The sequence below is a fragment of the Heteronotia binoei genome, chromosome 6 (genome assembly GCF_032191835.1).
Source record: "Heteronotia binoei isolate CCM8104 ecotype False Entrance Well chromosome 6, APGP_CSIRO_Hbin_v1, whole genome shotgun sequence".
NCBI classification, from domain to species: domain Eukaryota; kingdom Metazoa; phylum Chordata; class Lepidosauria; order Squamata; family Gekkonidae; genus Heteronotia; species Heteronotia binoei.
In genome coordinates, this window is record NC_083228.1 from 76095165 (window position 1) to 76119740 (window position 24576).

General features: G+C 42.3%; 1 protein-coding gene across 1 annotated transcript; it reads left to right on the forward strand.

The window, feature by feature from the left end:
* The first annotated feature begins 920 nt into the window (after nt 1-920).
* KAZALD1 (Kazal type serine peptidase inhibitor domain 1) lies at nt 921-22896 on the forward strand. Its single transcript, XM_060241791.1, has 5 exons — nt 921-1069; nt 12674-13292; nt 15549-15709; nt 19770-19917; nt 21280-22896. The coding sequence occupies exons 2-5, from the start codon at nt 12770-12772 to the stop codon at nt 21372-21374; spliced, it is 927 nt and encodes a 308-aa protein (XP_060097774.1). The 5' UTR covers nt 921-1069; nt 12674-12769; the 3' UTR covers nt 21375-22896.
* Nucleotides 22897-24576: the final 1680 nt, after the last annotated feature.

The window sequence follows — 24576 nt, forward strand, 5'->3', positions numbered from 1 at the left end:
CTAAGATTCTGCTCACCAGATTTATTAATGGACATCACATATTTATAAACAAATATTGTAGACTTTGTTTTTTTGCCTTGATTTGATTAATATTTCCAGGAGCAAAAGGGGGCCCTGAGACACCTAATGCCACAGAGCCATCTTTAGATTGTTGCTGTTGGACTTTGATTTGATTTGCTGTTGGATTTGATTTCATTAAGGCAAAATATTTGGGATGGGTACAAACAAAGAGTATTGTGCCTAATGGCACGTTTCTAAAATGCATGACTTTAAATGCTGCTTTTAAAAAAAAGTGTGTGTTTGTTTTCATAGTTTTTTCCCCATCTTAAATATTTGTGGCTAACTTGGTTTATATAAACCTAAATAGGCTACTATTGAGGCATAACACCTGGATATTTTCCTCATGGGTAAATATCAATTAAATGTCCCCACTCTAATGTTGTTTCTCCCAATCCAGTTCAATGTTCCCTCCCTGTGGCTGCTTTGAACTTTTGCAAACAATGCAGGAGATCTAGTCATGGAGCTCTTATCCATTCACGCTGCCCTTGGGTTTATCTTTTCCTTATCCTTGCTTAAAACTAGTTTTTCAAATAACCTGTCTTCCATTTGCTCAGTTCTTCATGTCATCCTTAAGAAACCCAAACTGTCTGCCAGGCATTTTGAATTCCATTTCTGCGTTCCATTTCATACCTATGGTCAAAAAATGGTTTTCCTGCCCTGAGATGAGAGAGCAAGAAAGGTGTCTGGTTACAACTGTGGTTTCTCAATTGAGCAACAGAGAAAGAGGCTTTTGCTGGGCTTCACTTGTGGCCATTCAGCATGAAAACAAGTTAAGTGGCTGATCGGGCACACTTTGGAGGGGAGGGAAAAGCGGAGAGGGTTTGTATAAGGGATCACATTTCATTGTGACATCATTGGTCCCCTGCTGCAAACAGAGATGCAGACAAATCCACTGGTAAAGGGAAAAAACCATCCAGCATAACCCAGCTGAGGGAGATATTCCGGAGGACATCCAGACTGGATGCCAGGATCTGGAAGCAGCCGGAGGCTCTGCCAGGTGTGAGATGAGGTAGGTACTTCCAACAGGGCACCAAACCTGGGAGAATAGAGTTGCTGGATCAAAATACTAAAACCAAGTGATATTTTGGTGCTGCAGCACTTTCTGCACTTAGAATACTTTCCAGAATACTAAGAAACTAGGAAGTCATAGAAATTATTTTCTGGAATTGTGACTGTTTAAGTTAGTTATATCAATTAAAGTCATGGACACCTGGTAACTCGAGTGAGGAGGGGAAAATGTTGCATGCATAGTGACACCTTCTGATACTTCCCATCCCCCCTCCCCCTGCAAAACTGAGCATGTTCCAGAGGAACTGCTCATTTCGTTGGATACTTCCTGGAATCCTAAAGGGTAGATTCTGAAATACAGACTTGGTCCAGAATTGGCTCAAAAGTCTCAATGTCTTCATTGAGAAACCCAAACTGTCTGCAAGGCATTTTGCATTCCATTTCTGGGAGACACATACATATAATCTTTAAAAAACAGAAGTCTATCTAGTACATTTTACCCTGTCTTTCTTCCAAGGAGCTAACAAAGGTAGTCCTCCTTTTGTCCTTACAGCAATCCTGTGAGGTAGGTTAGGCTGAGATGAGAGCGACTAGCCCAGTGTCACTCAGTAAAAATCATGGCTTAACGCTAACCAGTACACCACACTGGGACAACTCCAGGAAATCTGCCTGCAGGGGAAGCCTGTTAACCTTTTTTAGATCCCTGGCAGCCCTGTGTGTCTGTGGTTTCTGTCTCTGCATCCAGTCATCCCAAACTCCACTAGCAAACTTCCTTAAAATCAAGAGTTCTATAGCCGAAGCCTAGCAAAGTTATGAAACAGAGTATTGAGAATAATGTTGATCAATATATCTTGAGGGGCTGCCTCCCTCAGTTCTGATCTACACTTAGATTGATTCTGTGGTTAAACCTGGCAGCAAATCAGCCTGAAGTTTACTTTCTCTCTCCCTTTCATTTCCAAGCAGGGTATGAGATGAAATCCTGTAGTATCATCATCACTTGAATTAAAAAAATGATTCTGTTGCTGGATTTGTTCCCAGCTCAGCAATAGTGTCTATTCGTAACATGCTTATCCAGCTAAAGGTCTGGCATGAAATGTACATGTCTGTGGTTAGGAAGGGGTGGGGGTAAAGGAGAACAATTCTGGGAAGGTTCATCTGTCACAAGATGGCCCTTAATGCCCAGGGGTTGTGGGGAGTGTGTTTTTCATAAAACATTCAAGTGCCTTCTGGTATGGATTAGCTTGGTCTGAAACCTATATTGCTTGCATCTAACTCTACATAATTGGCTAACAATACTGCACATTTCTAGTGGGATTACTGTTTCTTTGAGTTTAGGCAGACAGAGAAGTCTAATGGAGGCATCACAAAGAGAAACTGAAATGCTGAGGTCTGTCCCCAGAAATGGGAAGTTTGTCAATGGAGTAGAGTAGCCCAGAGAAGCTACGTACTTTTCTGTTACATTATGGAAAAATGTTGCCTAGTGGGGCAGTGTAGGGAGAAGAGTTGGGGCTCTAGAGTTCTTGTACCCAGCTCTTGGAGGAAAGAGGCATGGAAAGGATGTTGGGTAGAAGACAAGGAGGATAAAGGTGGTAATTTTTTTTTTTTTAATTCTGAATGGAAAAAAATACAGGCATTAGACAGTTTCAGGGGCTGAAAGACAATCTAGTCTGACATTAAAAAGCTTTCAAAGGGATAGCCATGATAGTCTTGTTGGAATAAAATAAAGCAAAAGCTCAGTAGTCCTGTATAGACCAACAACATTTATTTCAACATGCTTTCATGAGTCACATCCCAATACTTCAGGCAAACAGCATTAACTACCCTATTCATTCAAATGGACAATGTGCTAGAACAAGCATGAGGAGTATTGCCTTGGCGCAAAGCAATAGATATAAGTGATTTGGGAGCATGCTCACCCTCATGCTGAGGAAAAGGCAAATCCTACTAACTTGTCCGGCTTATGAGCTAATTGCACCTAGGGAAATATAGTGGTCCTTGATGGTGATCAGGCCAGTCAATCTATCCAGTGTTTCCAATTAGGGTCGCCATCCCCATTTGGGAGCAGAGGACCCCTGGTTTGGAGGCCCTCCCCACACTTCAGGGTTATCAGAAAGCATGGAAATGTTTGCTGGGCACTCCATTATACCCTATGGAGACTAATCCCCATAGGGTATAATGGAGAATTGATTTGTGGGTATCTGGGGCTCTGGTGAGGGGGCTGGTTTTTGATGTAGAGGCAACATATTTCCACCATAGCATCTGGTGCCTCTCCTCAAAACACTCACCAAGTTTCAAAAAGATTGGACCTGGAAATTCAATTCTATGAGCCCCAAAAGAAGGTGCCCCATCCTTCATTGTTTTTAAATGGAGGGAAGGCATGTGGTCCCTTGAAATGTGATTGCCGGAATTTCCTTTGGAGCTCAATCATGCTTGTCACATCCTTGCTCCTGGCTCCACCCCCAAAGTCTCCTGGCTCCGCCCCCAAAGTTCCCAGATATTTCTTGAGCTGGACCTGGCAACCCTAGTTTCCATAGGAAATTATATTGAGGTGAAACTCTGAACCATCAAGTGTCCTTTCTGGAAAGGGATGGGGTGTGTGTGGTGGGGAGAGAAACCAAAGATAATATTTTGGAGAGGAGGGAAGAGATATCTGCCTGATCCTTATAGGCTGCAGTTAAGATAAAATTTCCAAGGACTGTTATTTTGAGAACTACTGTGAGATATCAGATACAATGCAACAGATGTCCTGCTCTGCAAGCAGCCATAGATGAAGCCAAACAGCCCTCTAGAATGTGAATGAACTAGCCCAGAAAAAAAATGATCATGGGCAAGAATAACTTAGCACCCAGCATGACTGCTCCCTTTCTGACCTCTCAGTCTTTGTTCTAAAAGAAGCCTGCACAATATATTTGAAAAGCAAGTCTGGGGAAATTAAAATCCCGAGTCTTATGACAGAGAAAAAACAATGGGTTAAATAGAGGACGTGGGTTCCTGGGTTGTTAACAAAACATTCCACAACCACCTGCTGGCTATTATATTTTTCTATGCTAAAATCTTTATGAAAAGGTCATGATCTGAAGTGATGGAAACTTGCAAGTGATTGCTCTTGCTCTGAGTACAGCCATCAAGATTTAGCTTTTTCTTTTTGGTTTGCAAGAAGAGGTCTTAAATTGCATCCAGGGACGCCTTCCCTGTAACCCACACAATCTTTTTTGCTCAGATTTTAAATATCCACCACTCCAGTTTCTGGCACTTTAAGCATTGCTGCTATAAATACTTTTTAGGCTCTGGTAGCAACCTAAACCTTCCTAGAGAAGATGACCAGAAACAAAGAAGACATGACCCTTTTACCTTCAGAAAACTCAGAGGAAAGAATTCTGGCTGGTTACAGTATGCTGTGCAAGGCTGAGAGAAGACATCATTGTCAGATTCACTATTCAAAGTCCTGTTTTGCTTAGCATCTGGTCACATATAGGCAGCACAATGAATGACTCGGGTGTAACCTTGTGAATGAGCAGACTCTGCACATGGTTGTTCCATATCATTCTCTCCTACACATATAATTAGGAAGTGTGTGTGTGCATGTGCGTGTGTAGAGCTGCAAGACAACAGACATTCAGAGGTAGTTTGCCATTGTTTGCCTCTGTGTAGCAATGTTAGTATTTCTTGGTGCTCCTCCATCCAAATATTGAATAGGGTTAACCCTGGAGGTCAGGCTAGCCTGGACTATCCAGGTCAGGACAGTTAGGAAGTACCTTACAGTAAAAGAGAAATATAACAAGATTTGCTAGACAAAACAAACACAAGACAGGGCTGGCTGGAGTTAGCTCACACTCTGCTGCACAGCCTTTTTGACTGAGGGAGAGGCCAATCCCCCTTGCCCTCTGCTAGATGACCTTACTGAGGCCCTCTCCTCTTGAGTGTTCTAATATTTCCATTCTGCTAGCTCTCTTTCAAGATGCAAAGGAGTTTTGTCTGCAGACCCTATCATGTCCACCTGACCTGATACAATGTCCAATATTTTCTGGATCAGATTCCTGTTATTTCCTGATTTTTCTCTCTCAATAAATATTGGAAATATTAAATCAGGTTGAGAAGCCTTTTGCTATTGACAGCTGGTCTATGGCACATTGAGTCTTTAAACTTTTATGGGCCATTATTTTTATTGGGAAGAGTTGGCCTCCAAAGTTCCACTGAAAATAATGGCCCTTTAAAGTGACAGGATTGATGCACCATGGACTAGCTGGTTGTCAGGTCTATGACTATCTTCAATAATAACAACTCTCCATTTCATCAGGATTAGTATTTATTATAAGACAGGATAATACCAGTGGCAAGGACAGTGGCGAAATTAAGATGGGATGCAGGTGAGTGAATATATATAGAAGCAGTTAGCTGTCATGCGTGGCTAACTTTCTGGTGTGAGATAAGGTCAAAACAGTAAATTGTTACAAGGCAGACATTCTCACATCACAGTATTCATTAGCAAAACACTCCAACAGATAGTACTGACCTTGAAGGACAGAGAGTGTTAGAGGGCCTAAATACTTTCGTTTTCCCAGTAGCATAGCAGGTGTTTCAGCACAGAACAGCAAGATGGTAAAACATTAAAATGGCAAGGGATCTTGACACTGGTGGCCCAAGGCCCTTCCTTTCTATCCCCCCTTCCCACTCCTGCTACCTCTGGGGAGGGGAAGCATTTACTAAATTCTTGTTTTGTTTGGAAAAGTTGGGAAAGGCAGGATGATAGTTTTCATCCTGGGAGTATTATTTCTCTGTTTCTGGAATAACTTTCATGAATGATAGCACTCCTGAAGTTTAATAAAATGAAAACAGCATTCTTTCCAATACAGATTCCTGATACACCCCAAGTCACAACAGCAGCTGCATCAGTTCTAGTATGCTCCAGGTCATTGACTGTGCTATAAACTGGACTTTTGGAGTTCCTCCCTTATTTCTTATGCTTGATTCATTGCAAATATGTAATAAATGACTCTTTGATTCTTGCTTTTCTTTTACCTGCTTGCCTTTGGTTTCTGTGCATCCGTCTTCTCAAGTCTCCTTCAGCTGAAGTTGCTGTTGAATAGAAAGCATTTGCAGATAGCAAATGATACTCTGCTTTGTTTTAGGCCAAGTTGACAGCATGACTAATTAATTGCAAATTAGAAATAAACTCAAAGTACAATGGAATAGCTATATTTAATGATGTAAGAAAATATGTAGCTGGATAAACAAACTGTAAAGGGGAAAACTGCAGTGCATTGTGTTACAACCAAATAATAAACTAAAACACAATCAAATCCATCTGGTTATACTCTTCCACATCAAGTCCACAAGTCATGCTTTACTGGAGATCAACTGGTCATTGCAGTAACAACTTTGTCAGGTAACATTAGTAATATTACATGTTATGCTCAAGTCATTGGTTCAGTTCAGATATCACTTTAGACCATGGTTTAATTTTACTGTGGTCAGTTTGTAAAACCAGGATTTGGCTGGCAGATGGTCACTGAAGTCCTGGATGGCCTCAACAAATGCTAGTTTTACTGCCTTTGCTCTCTACCTTGCTTCCCCCACAGAGATCCTGCCTGCACTGTAATGGGAGTGGCTCCAGGGTGTAAGCCTGGAAATGTACACCTTTGTATCACACACAAACCACAGGGAAGAAAGTCTCTGGTTAATAAACTATAGTTAGTGGCGTGTTGTGTGTTCAGACAACCACACTAATCAGAACAATTTTTTAGTCTAGTGGCACCTTTAAGACCAATAAAGTTTTATTTAAAATGTAAGCTTTTATGTGCAAGCACACTTCCTCAGATACACTGGAATGGAGGTTAGCAGTTCATATATGACGCCTCTTCAGAATACAACTTAATGAGGATGTTTTGACTTATGCAAAGGTCAAACAGTAATAACAAGCTAAGTTCATAGGACCACCATTTGTTTGGCTTTAATTAGGGGGGAGACAGAAAATCAATAAATATGACTAAATAGGAGATAGATGTGTAAAAGTGTTCTTCATGCTCCATTCATCTCTCCATTCATGCTCCATTCATCTCCCCTCAAGCATGGGTTTAATTAACAGCATCATTTTCTTAGGGGTCAAGGAATACATTCCAATACATTACATTGCATTGCAATCAATATTCCAATATACTATTCTAAAAAAGAAATACACTAAAATACAGATGATGTATAGTCCTTCTTGGTGGGAGAGGGAAAACATATGTAAGAACTGAATTAGTTTAGCATATGTAATGAGATAAGAAACCAGTATCCCTATTGAGTCCCAGGTTGTATGTATTTGTTATAAGGGTCATAATAACTTGTAATTCAGCAGTCTCCTTTTCTGATTTGTTTCTGAAGTTCTTTTTCAATAAAACAGCTAGTCTGGTCACCCATTGAATGCCCTGGAAGGTTGAAGTCTTCTCTTACAGGTTTCTCAGTCTTGTGATTCCTGATATCAGATCTGCGTCCATTTATGCTTTGGCATAGGGGCTGTTTTGTTTGCCCTATATAGAGAATCAAAGAGCATTGTTGGCATTTAATGGCATATACAGTGCTAGAAGATGAGCATGTGAATAAGGCTGTCCACCTGGATCACACCAATCAGAGTTTGTTCTGCTCTTCCTTCAAGAAGCTCTGTGTGAGGCAGTTTAGGCTGATAGGGAATAACTGGCCCAAGGTCACCCACAAAGCTTCCATGGCAAAATGAGGGTTCAAACATGGGTCTCCCAGATCCTAGTGTGACACCTGAACCCTTGTATCATGCAAACCCTCACAAAACTATTGAGTTAGTGTGATGCCATACAGTATGGCTTGGTAAAAGCAACAGCAAATTTTATGTTTCTGCTCTCCCTTTCAAAGTGATGTTATTCCCTTGTGAGGTAACAAGGCAACCCTGGTGAACAATGGGCATTTTAATCCAAGGTGCCATAGCAGATGAGTGAGTGTCATGCTTCAGGAAATGGCTTCCCAAGCATATTTTTGAATAAACAAATCACATTTTGAAAATGTTTGAAACACTGTTTTTATTACAGAACTATTTGGTTTATATATTTCTACTTCAGTTTGTTTGTATTTCTATTAAATCAGAGTACATATTTTCAAAAGCACTGAAGACTTCTATTGTTGTTGTTTATATTTTAATAGCTAGTATGAAAGAAGATCCTGTATGAAAATATGAAAGCAGAAGGTATTGAAAAAGCATCCTTTATCTGTAAATAACTTCATTCTCCTGTTTAGGAAGAACAAACAAATCTAGGTTATGTTTGTGTCAATCATGTGAATAGAAATAACTTACTATGCTAGGATCAGTGATTGCCAACATGGTCCAAGCATAGTAAAATACTAAGCATGGACTTCAAAAAGTCCCACCTCTAAAGTATACATTCCCATGAAAATTCCTTACATGGGATCATATTATTGGTCTATCAAGAGTAATATTGCCTGTTTGCCTGGCAGCAGCAGTCTAAGGACTCAGGCTTCCAGGTTCTCATAAAAGCCAGTGTGGTGCAGTGGTTAACAGCAGCAGATTCTGATCTGGAAAACTGGGTTTGATTCTCCACTCCTCTATATGCAGCCAGCTGAGTGACCTTGGGTCAGTCACATTCAGGGTCAGTCCTGCCACTAGGCAAACTAGGCAATTGCCTAGGGTGCTGGCCTTCTGGGGGTGCCAAATTGGGCACTCCTCACATGACTCAGTGATGTTATCAGAGTTGGGGGGGCACCTTGCCTAGGTACCAGACATTCTAGGGCCTGCCCGGTTTACAGTTCTCTCAGAGCTGTTCTAGAGCAGTTCTTGAAGAGCTCTCTCAGCCTTACCTACCACACAGAGTGTCTGTTGGGGGATAGGAAGGGAATTGTAAGCTGCTCTGAGACTCCAAGAAAGAGGTGAGGTATAAATACATCTCTTCTTCTTCTCTCCCCCCCCCCCCCCCCAAATTACTGGTTGCCTGATTCTTTCAGCTCTGGATGCCAAGGTTTGCCACTACACTACAGTCTAACCTTATAGTATCTCCTTTTAAGTGTAGCAGAACTTTGACTTTAAGCCTATGAATGTAGGGGTGCCAATTCCAACTTGGGAGACTCCTGGCTATTTGGGAGCGGAGGAAGGCAGAGGTTGGGCAGAGGAGGGAGCTCGGTCAGGATGTGATGCCATATAGTCCACCTTCCAAAGCTGCCATTTTCTCTGAGGGAACTGATCTTTGTAGTGTGGAGATGTTCCAGTTCCAGAACATCATGTCCCACCTGAAGGCTGGCAACCCTGTAACAAATTATGTGCATGCTAGACGCTGCAGAGTATGCTTCTGTTAAACTTCCATTTGTGCAATATCAATTGTTTTCAATGGGCCCTTGTGCAAAACTAAAGTTTTATCAGAAGAGAAAGGATGTTTTATAGCAGAGACTATTAAGCATCCATGGAACTCATTCATAGGATCCAAGCCGATTATGTATGTAGAACATTATGCCCTATGTTTCTTCATGTAAAAAGTGTTCAAGACTGTTAACCATTCATAAAAATACATAAGAACATAATCAGTTAAATCTAACCCAATATAAAAATGGTAACACACATGTTGAGCTCCTCACAACAGGGTTTTCTAGCAGTTTCTTCCCTCTTGAGAATATGATCTATGAAGGGATAAGGCCAGGGTCTTTTCTGTTGTTGCTTCTTGGCTGTAGAACAGAAGAGAAAAGGCATATTCCTACCTTTGGGGTCTCTTGACAATGCTGTAAATGTAGATTATTTTTGTACTGTGTATGTTGTTGTCCTTGGGTCCTGATTGTGCTAGGAGAAAGACAAGGTATACAAACACCCTAACATAAGCAAAGGAACTGGACAATTCCAAGCTTTCCTGTTCAGGCCCCTTCCAGGCTGGTTTTAGACCTAGTTATAGAACTGACAGCCTTTGTTGCTCTGATGGATGACTGTTGGAGATGGACAGAGGGAGTGCAACTTTGTTGATTCTCCTGGACCTCTCAGTAGCTTTTGATACCATTAATCATGGTATCCTTCTGGACCACCTGGGATAGGAGGCACTGTTCTGCAATAGTTCCAGTCCTACTTGGAGGGTAGGTTTCAGAAGGTGGTGCTGAGAGATAGTTGTTCAGCCACTTGGCCTTTAGTCAAGGTTTCTACATGAAACAGTTTAGTGGGGTTGTCCAGAGATTTGGGCTGGGTTGTCACCAACATGCAGATGACACTCAACTCTATCTTGCCCTTCCAGTTGATCCCAGGGATGCTATAGAACCCCCCAAAGCAGTGCCTGGAGGCAGTTTTGGAGTGGAAGTGATCTAATAAATTAAAGCTTAATTCCAACAAACTGGAAATACTACTGATGGATGGAAAGTCCGGGATTTAAGGTGTCACTGTTCTATATGGAGCTGAACTCCCTTTGAAGAATCAGGTCTATAGTCTGGAGGAGCTCTTGGACCTACGCCTACTGCTAGGTAAGCAGGTGGCAGCTGTGGCCAAGAGTGCCTTTTACCACCAGATGCAGCCTTTCCTGGACAGAAAAGAGCTGGCCACTGTGTGCAAGTCTTGGTTACATCTAAATTAGATTACTGCAATGCACTCTACATGGGGCTGCCCTTGGAAAGTGTTCAGAAACTTCAGTTGATACAGACTGCTGCAGCCAGGATTGAAATGGTTTGTAGGGATCATATCTAGGGTTGCCAGGTCTTGGGCTCTTGTCTGTGGGGGATGGGTAGGGTTGCCAGGTCCAGCTCAGGAAATACCTGTGGACTTTGGGGGTGAAGCCAGGTGACTTTACCATTTCAAATAAATACATAAATAAGTAATACAACAGTGCAGTTCTCCTGAATATAGTCTTCATATCCTCCTTCTCTTTTTTGCCTTATTTGTTGTTGTTCCCCAGCAGCTGCTATGAAAGTGAACACACACACACTCACAAAGCAGCCAAAATAAACAGTTTGCATGTCCACATTTTTGTGATCTCCCTGGGGCAATTGTGCAGATAATTTTACTCCCCAGAGTTGCTGAATGTAACAATCGGCTGTATTTCAACCAACTTCAGAAGAAAGAGATCTAAGGGGTGGAGTTTTCCTCTATCCCATCAGCAGGTTCTAGTTAACTCATTAGTAGATAGTAAATATATATATACTGTCTTTACTATCCCAAACATACTATCTTTACCATCCCAAACAGCTTCTGAAAGGGATGCAAAAGGAATAGAAGAATAGAGGGACTGTGCTTTCTAGCTTATTTTCTCACACAGGTGGCTCTATCTCCATTTCTCACCCCCCTGCAGCTTTGGTTCACTGAAATTTAAAGGCAAACACACACCTTCCAAAACAGAAGCAGTTTGCAAGCTTCTAACCCTACCTAAGATCTAAAAACACATCATGGCTGCTGGGGTGGGGCTTCTCCCTGCCAGCCAGCTGGCTGACGGTGGGGAGGAGCCTGCAAAACCAGGAGATTCCCCACCTGAACATGGGGACTGGCAACCCTAGAAGTGGGGTGACATGACTGGAAGTGAAATCATCACACTGGGGATAACGCTCTGGTATTTCAGGCAAAATTTCCATGTGACATCATCACATTGGGGACATTGCATTGGGTCATGGCTGTTGGGGGCGGAGTTTCCCCTTGCTAGACAGCTGCCTGATGGCTGGCAGGAGCCCATGAAATCAGAGGGTCACCTGCTCCCACCTTGTGACTGGCAACTCTAGTCTTGGCCATCCTACACTGACTTCTAATTTGTTTCCGGGCACAATTCAAGGTGCTGGTCTTGACCTTCAAAGCTCTATACAATTTGGGATCAATATACCAGAAGGCCTACTTTCTCCTTTATGAGCCTGCCTGACCATTATCTTGGAGCACCTCCTTCAGATCCCCCCTCCTTCTGAGATTAGGCCTTCTTGGTCATGGCACCAGAGCTCTGGAACTCTCTCCCAAGCAAGATTCATCCGTCCCCTTATGTTGCTCGCTTCTACCAACAGTGGCCATTAACCTCACCCCAGAAAGAGAACACTCAGCACAGCCCTGAGCACCACCAGTCACCCATCAGAAGAAAAAGAACCAACATTTTTAGAAAGGAAGCAGCACTATTTTTAGAATTCTTATAATGGCAATCAAAACACAAATAATCCAAAGGGGTGAAGAAAATGTTTTTTGTCTATAGCATTGTACTGTAGGATCCATCCTGAGAATTATATTTCAAATAGTTGGCATGATAGGGTAATCCACCTATCCCAAGGAAAATATGTGGCCATGTTGGTGGCTCTGGTTACATTTACAAACAGCAACCTCTCCTCTTGTTCCAGAAAGAAGGTTACGCTTGAATTATATGAATTAGACCATTGGTCGATCTAGCTCAGTATTGCCTGTGCTGATTGGCAGTGGCTTTCCAGTGTCTCAATGGCTTTCTCAATGCTTTTCTAATGTGTCAAACCATTATGGGAGTTGGTAAAACCAATACTTGCTTCTTCATGCAAAGCATGTGTTGCACCACTGATCCACAGCCACTCCCCCAGTTTCATTGTTGTCCATAGGCATTAGTGAAATCTTCTCTAGGGTTTCACATAAAGGTTGGATCCAAATATATCACCCTCTTCTGAATTCTCTTTCTTTTTCTATTAGGAATTGATGACTTTGTGGCTTTGAAGAGAAGGTGGAAGTGGAACTTACCAAGGGCTCCAGTGTCCAGGGGTAGTTACAAATAAGTGTGACGAATGGATGCCAAGTTCCAGAAAGCTTGTGAGAATGTCTTATCCTGCTAACTCAGTCTCTTTACAGGTCACATTTCTATTGCTGTTCTTATACTGTGACATTCTCAGCTGGGGACTGCCCACTGCTCCAGAGTATTTGCAACGGGGCTGGCAGAGGCTGTTGGAGGAAGGGGAGAGCTGTTTGGAATGTAGGTTGGAAGAATGTCCCACACCACGTGGCTGTCTGGCTGGGGTAGTAAGAGATGCCTGTGACTGCTGTTGGGAGTGTGCCAATTTAGAGGGACAGATCTGTGACTTGGACAATACTAACCACTTCTATGGAAAGTGTGGCAATCACTTAGAGTGTCGCCTTGATGCAGGGGACCTACAACATGGTGAAGTACCTGAGCCCCAGTGTACTTGCCTATCCAACCAGGCCCTCTGTGGCTCCGATGGCAAAACCTATGCCCAGATCTGCAAGTTCCAAGAGATGCAAAACTCCCATCCAGGGGCTAATCTCACCATGGCCCATGAAGGACCCTGTGAGTCAGGTATGGTACAGAAGAAGCTTTCTTCCAATTTCTACATGAAACTCCAAACTATGAATGTTCTGGGGGAGGGGGGAGGAGTATGGAAAATCTTGAATAGTACAAAGAAAATGAGGGGGAAATAGTCCTTCCCTCCTTCTCAGGTCCCAGAACAGGGAACCTTCTATAATAAGCATGCTGGCAGAAATGTAGAATGTTACGTACACAATACACAATTGACTTAAGCAATACTTTCCTATGTAACAAAGGTTTTTTGGGGTATAAGTTTTTGAGAGTTGAAACTCCTTTCATCAGATATGAGTTGGAATGAAGATCTCTGAGTCCTTATATCCCAGTCAGAAAGTGGGAGGTGTGTTGCAAAGAAGGAACTCAGGATACAGAGGTACAATGCATATACTTATTAGTCTAATTAGAGCAGAGGGTGAACTTAATATCTGGGATTTTTCAAAGATGGCCACCAAGACTATAGGCAGACTTCAGAAGACAGAAGCATCCCACATTGTGGCAGGCAAGAGAGAGAAGGGATACAAATGCACTTTTATTCAAAGAAGTTGTGTTCAAGATCTTCAGGTATAGGACAAGGGGTATGAAATTACTATGGAAGCCACTGAAGGCATATGGTCTTGACATCTTGTGAATCTAGTTGGTATTGGCCTAATTGGGAACTAGTTCTACTAAACCAGAGTGATATCACTCAAGAAGCAAGCCAGAATAGCTGTAACTGACAGTGGCATATGAGTGGATATATCTGTCCCTTACAGGATTAGTAAAGAGAGAATTGGGAGTAACTGCCACAGTTGCTGTTGAATGGAATCCAACTATAGATTCCAATGATGAGATCTTGTTTCCAGAAATTACTTTGTGGAATGAAGTCTTATGAGGAATTTAGCATCCTTTAAACTCCATGGCCATCCTATTAATGGCAAGCCTCAAAATTCTTCCTCTTTTCTGTAGCTCCCTGTTCACTTTCCCCAATTCATAATATTTTGGCATAAAAATACAGCACATGGACTTCTTATGTAATGTCTTGCTCCCTTTCAATCCCTTTCCAGGATTTTGCAACCAGAATTGGACATGAAACAAATATGTTAACTTGCATCATTTATTATTCTGTCAACATTTGCAGTATCTCTTAAAGCCTGCATGAGAGCTTGCTGTACTGAAGCACAGTTTCTGGTCATTGCTGCCGTTAAGAATGTGGCTCTTATGTGCTGCAAGGTGTTCATTGTATGTTGGAGCTTGGACTTTGAAGGCCAAATTACATATTTCCCTAAATATGCATTTGCTGCCAGAATAGCAATGTCTCTTCTGAAATGTCTTCAAGTTGCTTAACATCTCTCGTTCGTTCGGCTTTGTTTCCTCTACTAACAACAGCTAACAATGTGGAATGGAGGCAGCAAAACATGGGATATTGTGTCATCAGACACAAATTGAGCAATAAGATATCATGGGGAGGAAATATGGGATTAGACAGGTGATAGGTTCTTAGAGTAAGCTAAAGTGTCTAGCTTGATGTGGACAAGCTTTACTTAAAAATAGCTTTAAAAACATGGATCAACTTAAGTTCCAATAGATCCATGATAGGATGGTTGGAAATCATAGAGGAATCCATGGGAGCAGTAGCAGAAGAAATCAAGAGTGCTGGAGATATATGGGGGCGGGGAAGAGAAATGGAGCACTAGGGGGAAATGAATATATCTATAATGTTTGGCCTCTCGTTACTATAGCATTTGGAAGGAGCTATACTTAACATCTCAAATCAAGAGGGAAAGAGAGGAACTAAGCAGCTTAAAATAAAGCCAAAGCATCTGACAATAGACTGATTAGCAGCTGCCACAAGGATGTCATGTTTCCCCAGCAACAGGAAGGCAGCAGCAGCATCCCTGGGAAGCACTTCATTTAAATGCCTGCGACAAAGCACCGGACCACCGTTTAGGGGCCCAGAGCTCTGGTGCACAGATGTGCTGTGATGTAAACACATTGTTGACTAACAGCTGCAAAAGGAAAAGGAGGACTATTGAGTTTCATCATAAAAGGTCTGGCTTTTTCTGCTGAATGAATATAGTGAACACAGTACAACAGTAGAACATGCTAAATATCTTCCTGTGAAAGGAAAGGATTACATATGATGCTGTAAGTGAGACCTCAGCTGTATCCAATTGGAAGGACGACTATACACAGTCTTGCACACGGACATGACATGCAGGCATACTGAAGATTATTTCTTTTTGTTAACATCTTTTTTTCCTACTTTCCCAGAGCCCCACATTGTATCTCCGCCCTATGACATCTGGAACATCACTGGGCAAGATGTGATCTTTGGCTGTGAGGTCTTTGCCTACCCAATGGCCTCTATTGAATGGCGAAAGGAAGGGCTGGATATGCTGCTTCCTGGAGATGACCCCCACATCTCCGTTCAGGTGAGCCACAAGCTTTCAGTATGATGATGGCACAGAGTCTGAAGATTAAGCTTGTCTCCACAATATGCATGTAATTTAGCTGCTGCCTCATCCATCCATCGTTATCTTCTGTCACAAGCCCTTGGAATAGCCTGCTTGCACAGTCTGAGTGCCTACTTTATCAATTTATCCAGATGACCTTCTGTATCTTGTGTCCTTATTCTCCAGAGGGTCTTTTGTTGCTGCTGAGAAGACAGCTGCATCCTTACCTGTTCTGTGACTTTTCCTTTGTGGAGTTCAATTATATACACATACAGTAGTATGAGTATATTTACAACCTTTGCAAGGTGTGATCGCAGGTATTCACAATCACTGTGAATACCTGTGATCACATCTTGCAAAGGTTGTAAATATACTACCATCGTGAATACTGGGCATACCTTAACTCAGAAGGTTTCAAGTTATCTTCAGAAGAGTCAACAGGCTTTGGAGAGCTTGACTAAAATAGAATATGAGAGCCTGCAGGGCAGCCGCAGTCCTACCCTCACATTTAGAGGGTGTGGAAGGAAATTCTGGGAAGCTTTTATAGAACTACTTAGCTATATCATTATATGGAGTGTTTGGGTGAGGCAAAACAATATGTCACTGACATATTAAGAGGCTGGGAATAGCTCCTTGTTATGGGTAAACTGTGAACAGTGTGGTGGGGTGGGGAGCTGAGAAATGCCATGACAGCCTCTTTCCTTTAGGGAGAATGCCATTTGTTTTACTTGATGGCATTTCGGTGCCATCCCCATTGACAGGAGGTTTCACAAATACATTGAAGCTGGCCCAAGGAAGCAGATGCAGGGGATGAAAGTAAACAAATGAAAAGTGGCTTTTAAAAAGGGAAAAGCTGAAACAATGGAATTCTCTCCAGAGAGAAACTTGACTGGATTAATTAAAAACTGTTTGGATGAAACACGAGAGAATACGTGGCACAGAAAAATCTCTGTAAAGGATTTCACTGGATGAGGCTAAAGAGGTCCTAATGCATTGCTAAATCCTGTTCACCTTCGGGGACCAAGAAAATGGGACTGATCTAGTCCATCAGCTTAATTTAAGCTACTTCAGTTCAAGGTTAGTTTATCACCAACATAGCTGGGGAAATGAGGGCTGTCAACTCTGTTCTGGGAAATTCCTGGAGATTTTGGGAGGACCCCACTTTTAATTTTAAAAATTTCTAAGCCTCATGTGACTATGAGACTATGAAACTATATATTCTAAAAGTTCAGAGGGGATACTGAATGAACTTGAAGCAATCTGAAACAAGATTTTGTGCCTCATATGTAATTCCTGGACTCATATGTCAGGCCGTGCCTGCTTTACTCCACAGATCCCCTTTACTCCTTTCTTCTGATATTCTAGACCCTGCCAAGGTATTACAGATTTTGGAAACACTTTCAGTACTGCTTTGCTATTTCAGTTTTTTCTTTTAAAAAAACAACACATTATTTGCTGTGCTTCATGTTCTCCTGTCCATTTGATTAAGTAATCCTGTTTTTTGGAATGTGTTAGAATGTTCTGAGCTGACAGAAAAAGAAAGCTGTATTCGCATTAAGAGTTGGACTTCTTCAATCCTGTTTACAAAGGAGTCCAAGAAGACAGTTTGCGAGCAATTCCTACTCCTCTCTAATTTAGGTGCTATAAGAAAAGATAGAGTGTCCTACAGATGGTTCCATCTGCAAAGAATGTGTATTGTTTCCAGGGTGGAAAAACATAATATAGTGTTTCATAGCAGACTGAGATATCTAGAAGATATCCATCTACAAAAAACACACTCTCCATTAAGTGTGATTTTGTGTGATTATAGAACTGGACACATGCATTCCTCTTTTTAAATGCAGATGTGGTCACCATGCATTATATATGTCTGTGTATCTAAATTAGGCCCTTAGAATACAAATCTGGAATGAGAAAGAAGAATACAGTGGACCTCATGACAGCATGAGTCCAGATGTTTGAACTGACCACTAGGATTTAAAAAGGGATATTTGCTATTATAAGGGAAAGTGTGAAGGGAAATGCTGAAGAAATATGTATATCCACATGTGGTTGGATTGTCAGGTCCAACTCAAGAAATATCTGACGACTTTGGGGATGGAGCCAGGATATTTTCCCATTCTATAAATAAACAAAAAACAAACAAACAAAATAAAGCAGTGCAGTTTCCCTGAATGCAGTCTTCATTTTCTCATCCTCTTTTTTTGCCTGTTCTGGAAGCTGCACTTCCACTAAATGAAAGTGAAATTTCTCATACCCCACAAGTCCCCTTCTCAAGCTTTGGAAGCATTTTCAAGCATGGCTTTTTAAAGGGACATGCAAACACACTCACAAAGCAGCCAAAAGCAGAGTTTGCAAGCCCATACTTTTGTGGTTGCACTGGGCAGTTGCTGAATGTAACTATCTGCTATATTTCAACGAGCTTCTTCATATAGGAACAGGAAAGGAGAGTAGCCTAGGGGCTGGAGTTTTCCCCCATTCCATAATCAGGTTCTAGCTACCTCTTTCCTATCCATTTTACTATAGAAACAACTTCTGAAATGAATGCAAAACAGAGGGACTCTGATCTCTGCCTTTCTCACAGCTTCACACACTGGTGGCTATGCCTGCTCATCTTGCCCCCTGTTTTCCTGCTTCTGAGATTTAAAGGCATACACATTTCAAAACACAAACAGTTGCAAGCATCTTTTAAGCCTGCCAAGGTTTAAAGGAACATGGTGGCTGTTGGGGCTGGAGTTTCTCTCACTGGCCAGCTGGTGGGTGGTGGGGAGGAGCCTGCAAAACTGGAGAATCTCCCACTGGGACCTGGGGGCTGGCAAGCCTAAGAGACAATTACAATTTTTCTTATTTAGAAAGCTGAACATTTATAATGCATTTAGATGGCCAGTATACTTCAGCGGTAGTTTATGTCAAGGTTATCTGTTTGCAGTACATAAGTGAAGGTGATTGAGGAAGAGGAGGAGGAGGAGACTGGATTTATACCCTGCCCTTCACTACCCAAAGGAGTCTCAGAATGGCTTTCAATCTCCTTTCTCTTCCCCTCATCACAATAGAAACCCTGTGAGGTAGGTAGAGCTGAAAGAGCTCTGACAGAAACTGCTTTTGAGAGGAACAGCTCTGTGAGAACTTGTGACTGACTGAAGGTCACATCAGCAGGTGAATGTGGAGGAGTGGGAAATCAAACCCAGTTCTCCCAGATAAGAGCCCACACTCTTAACCACTACATCAAACTGACTCTCAGTTGCCGGTTAAGGGATCAGTTGTCGAGCTTGGCAAAGATGGAAAAATGCTGTCCTGTCTATATTTGTAACCTGAACCTCCAATGAAAGGGAGCCATCTAGGCTCACACCCAAACTCCTGATGGAAGGAGCTGGTACTAGCTGTATTCTGTCAAGAGTGGGAAGCTGAATTATCTGATCTGGGCCCCCCTGGTTTAGCCACAGGACTTCCATCCTGCCCTTCCTCTTCAGACAACTCTGCTTTAACCATCCCACCACAGCCTCCAAACAACTGGCCAGGTCTTCTGGGATGGTGTCTGGCTGACTGTTCATTAGCAGATACATCTGGGTGTCATCTGCATACTGACAACACTCTAGCCTGAAACTAGGTGGGCAGGAAGGTGTATATAGATGTTGAACAACGTGATAATTCATAAGCTCATATTAGTGCTTTGCTACAAGTAGGAGGAAGATTGCTCAAACTGATGCTATAGAGAGGCCATACTGAAATTGCCATACTAATTGCATGATGATGATCTTGGTATAGCATATATAAATTTTTGCAGGGAAATCTAAGATACTATTAGACCAGGATAAAATCTCAGTTTGAGCAATGCTCCCTTCTACTAAGGCAAAGCACCAATATGGCTTCTGAATTATAATATTCCCGGCCAGTCAGAGCAATCAATCAATTAGCTTAGAAGCATGAAACTGCTTGGGATGGCACAGCAAACCACTTACTTGCTGGTAAGATTTTTTTTTTAAAAAAAAAATAAATTCCTGCCATTTGCTGCCATCTTAATGATATTAATTCCCTCTAGTTTAGGGGAGGCCCTCAGAAATATGAAGTGAGCAGCTGGCTCCAGATCCAAGCTGTGCGGGTGACAGATGAAGGAACCTACCACTGCTTCGCAAGGAACAAGATTGGGCAAGTAGCAGCTCTTGCCAACCTCATGGTTCTCACTCCAGGTAGGTGTCCCTCTCTGCAGAGAAACAAATCCTTGGTGTGGTGCATTCTGCTCAGGCCCTCTCCAACAAGTACCCTTTCCCCATGCTCACAGACACCTGGTGATTTCCCCTTAGTTTCTCACACTTTCTGTGTATTTTTCTTTTGAACTGATATCCCAGGTGTTAGGGCTACCAATATTACTCTTCTATGGTTTCGGTACTCTATATAGGGAATTGCATTTCTACAGAATTGAACCAATCAAATGGTTTACCTTCCATGACTGATTAAACCCATGGATTAATTGGCCTCTTGTGCTCAGTAAAATTCTGCTGTTTGGAAGAGCCAGATAAGGCTTTCCAAATAAGTGAGATACCGTTTTCCCCCCAGCCTCATCCACTTAGGTCACAGCCACACACTACAAACAAACATGGGGCTGTCACTCAAATTTCCCTGATCCTATTGCACTAGCCAGGGATGGGGAAATGATCACTGTAATGATGGTCTAGATATAGAGTAACCTGAACTACCAGCTTTGGAGGGGGAGGATGCTACCCAAGAAGCATCTTCCACTTTTCAACAGCAACCCTGTGTCATGTAAACTTCCTCCCACACCCAACACCTTTCAAATTCAAATCCTGCTTTCTGTCCAGTAGACCATGATGTCCCTTAGTATTTATTTAAAAAAAATCTTACCAATACAATTAACATGGTTTGTCAAATATTAATGTATTGGCATTCACATTTAGTTGATTTATTGATTCAGTTAAAAGGCAGACATTAAAATGTTAGTTTACTAATGACTCTCAGCTAATGGTTAAAGGCAAGTGACCTCTCTGCTTATCAGAACTGATTGGGTATTGCTGTGATGGAAAGCTAATGATCCCAGCCAAACATATTTTTGTACATTTGGCCTTTTTTTGTAGCAGGAACTCCTTTCTGTATTAGGCCACACACCCTTGATGTAGCCAATCCTCCTGGAGCTTACAGTAGGCCCTGTACTAAGAGCCCTGTAAGCTCTTGGAGGATTGGCTATGTCAGGGTGTGTGTGGCCTAATATGCAAAGGAGTTACTGCTACAAAAAGAAGCCCTGGTATCCAGTAATGTAAAATAGTAATGCCCTAACCTCAATAGCCCAGACTATCCCTATCTCATCAGATCTCAGTCACTAAGCAGGGTCAGCCCTGATTAGAACTTGGATGGGAGACCACAAAGAAGATCCGGGGCTGCTATGTAGAGGCAGGCAATCTCAAACCACCTCTGTCTCTTGCCTTGGAAACCCTATGGGGTTGCCATAAGTCAGCTACAACTCGATGCCTCCCCCAAAGATGCTAAAGGTCACAAACTCTTTTAAAGGGACTGATTTCTTGCCTTTTGCCTTTCAGATCAGCTCAACTTGACTGAAATGGCCTTGCGCAAGATACCTGACCTGAGACAGGATGATGACATGGAAAGTGATGAGTCATATGACTATTACTGATGAAGCATATGTGGAGCAGAATGAGGGAACATGTATACACTTCTTTCCCACTTAAACATTTGCTTCCTACCTTACTTCAGCTCCAGACTTCCAGGATAACCAGTACTGAACCTTTGTGCTGATTCAAAGAAGCTGGCTAAAGATATTCTATGAACAGTTTTTATATCAGTTCATTTTCGGTGTGATAGGTAGAAGTACTTAATGATTTGATACCACCTCTGGTGGAGAAACAAGTGGGAGGGGGGAACTGTCCTAGATCAAATGGGCATTAAAAGTTAGAATGTAGTAACTAACAAACAAGGAACTGTGGATGCATTCTTGCCTGTTGCCACTATTGTCTAAACTTTTCAAAAGAAGCTATTCCTTCTCAAAGCCTGAAATTAGATTTTCCATGTGGTGAGCTTATCTGGCAGCAATGTGTTTATGAACACTTTTCAGCTAAATGGACATGAGCAGGTTTATCATATTTTACAGTTGTCATGGGGCTAGAACCAGAATCATTTGATTCTGAAGATGCAACTTAGTTTAGCACATTCTTCAAGCTGTCTAGATAACTGGCACCTTCAGTCCTGCCAACATGGGTAGGCTTGAAGTGTGCTGCTTCCAGAATGGTTAAGATATATATAAATATTCAGAGGCAACTAACTCTTGCCTAGTCAACTTCCTGTGTTCTCCTGTCTGCTGTTCTGGGTGAACTCTGCCTTTCCCAGTCTAGAACAACTTGCTTAGTTGGGATGCATTGCTTACCTTTATTTGTTCCACCAGCTCTCCACATTTCCTTCTTTTCTCTTCCTACCTTTTCCTGTTTCCTCCAGACTCCAGAACTAGCTTAGCTCATTAAGCAATTTAGAGTCCTTCTTTCTGACAGATTGAAGAGCTATGACATGAACTACTTTTCAGTTTGATTTAGCCCTACCCATTGGATTAGCTGCCAGTGGCCAGACACCATTTACCACTGGACCTGCTTCCATCTGCCCATGGTCCTCACCAGCCCTGAACATTCTGAAGCAGAACCATCAGTTGCATGTATCAATACATATCCCACCTCCCTTTCTTATACATTTCCTACTGGAGACAGCAGCAGTAGGATACAGTCATAGCAATGCAGGGCTTTGGATAAGCAGGAATGCAGTTCAATAGTTCTCTGCTTGTAGATAAGGAAAGCAAGAAAGAATTTGTTGTAATAAATTTGTCTAACTGAAAGTTTTACAGTGCAGCTGTAGCAAAGTCACACCCTCCTTCCACTGAAGTCCATGGGCTCTGGAGGATGACTCTGTTTAGTACTGTGCTTTTAAGTTTTCTCCTCACTGTACTTTGCCCTCACCCCTCAGTCCTGCACTGTGTTCTGTTGTGTTAGAGTATTCTTGCCTGTGTCCTTTGCTACTGTTGAATGAGGGAGAAAAGTAGAACAGTCCTGTGCTAGTGGATAAATCCGTTGACCAAACTATGTCTTTCCCCTCCACTATATGTTGTTTTAAAAGCCCCTCTCAACTCTCATTAAAAACCATGGAGAAATTTCAAAGAGTTGATGTGTGCCAGTTTTGGCTTTCACAACACAGACCAATGGTTTCTGAGCTCCCCCTTTAGGAACAAAATCATACATTCATCTAGAAAAATGGGTGGGTGGTCTGTTGCCCAACCAGGTTATGCTGCAAACAAGCAAATGGAATAGACTCCAGATAGAATCCTTATGGGCTGCTTTGACTCTTGCAAATGGATTGCTTTGAGACCAGGGAGTAATTACTCAATTAATAAATGGGTCTCAGAGCATCTGACACATAAACACAATAGACTCTCTGCAAGCAGATCACAAGAGTGAGAGGCATAAGCTTCTATCTGCACTACTAAATGTAAACAAACAAAGGCCATGGCAGACACATGCTGAATTCACATATGCAAGTTTACTGAGGCAATCAAGTGATAATTTGCATGTGTGGAATACTTATCACATATCTGAAGGCATGATGGGATTTTCCACTTGACGGGGTGGACACCCCAGGCACGTATGCTGAACTACTAAATGTAGTTCAATGCTAGATCATTTTCCCCTGGCACACAAGGCCTGTTTTGCACCCAAGGTGAGCCCTCAAGCTACAGCTAATGCTGTTGGGGCTCACCTTGCTCCCAGTGTTCTGGCCAAGTGCAACTGCCTCTTCTTCTAGTTACCAACCTCTTAATAGATAGACATAATGACTTGTTTTGTATTTAGATGAAGGGAAAAATACACCAAGGCAGAAAGTGTATGAATTTTCCTTTTTTAAATACTTGACTGAGTACCAACACTGACATAGAAAACTTTTTCTCTCTCTCCCAAACAATGCAATGAAATTAACAGGCAGAGAGTCATCATGGTTAGGAGATGGATGCCAGCCTCCAAGTGGGACCCTGGAATTGCAGTTCATCCGCAGATTAGAGATCAGTTCCCCTGGAGGAAGTGGATGCTTTGGAGGGTGGGCTCTATGACACTGTGCCCCACTGGGGTTCCTGTCCTCCCCAGGATCTTGCAACCCTAGCCCCCATCCCCTGCCAGTGGCCAAAGGGATCTTGGCAACCCTAGGTTAGAGTGTCAGACTAGGATCTGGGAGATGCAAGTTCAAATCGCTACTCTTCCATGAAGCTCCCTGGATGACTTTGGGCCAGTCTCTCTCAGCCTAACTGACCTCACAGGGTTGATGAGAGAGGATGAAATGGAAGATAGTAGAATAATGTATACTGTCTCAGCTCCTGAGAGGAGAGATGGGATAAATATGTTCTAAATAAATAAGAAAGTACTTTTTTCTTACAACATATAATTTCCATTGCCATGAGATGTGATGGCCACTGGCTGGCTGGCTTTAACAGGGGACTGGATGAATTCATGGTGGATAGGTCCATCAGTGCCTAATAGCCATGATGCTTATACCACTAAAGACCAGTGGCTGGGGTGTAGGTATGCAGAGCAGGTTTTCACTTTGGTGCCCATTTTTGTAGGTTTTCCAGAAGCTGGCCACTGGAAAAACATGTGCTGGGCTAAGATGGGCTCTTGGTCTGATCTTATATTTGTACTTTAGCTAACTGGAGTAAAATGACAAAAGAATTGTTAATAAAGCCACCTAGCAGGCTAAACCTGCTCCTGGAGTGTGGGGTTTAGCCAGAAATACCACCATCAAATAGGCTGTCATGAACACATGAAGCTGCAATATACTGCATGGGACCCTTGGCC

Coding starts and splice junctions, on each gene's coding strand:
- KAZALD1 (XM_060241791.1), top strand. CDS start 12,770: ATGCCAAGTTCCAGAAAGCTTGTGAGAATGTCTTATCCTGCTAACTCA. Junction 13,293..15,548: donor TGAAGGACCCTGTGAGTCAG/GTATGGTACAGA, acceptor CTACTTTCCCAG/AGCCCCACATTGTATCTCCG. Junction 19,918..21,279: donor CCTCATGGTTCTCACTCCAG/GTAGGTGTCCCT, acceptor TTTGCCTTTCAG/ATCAGCTCAACTTGACTGAA.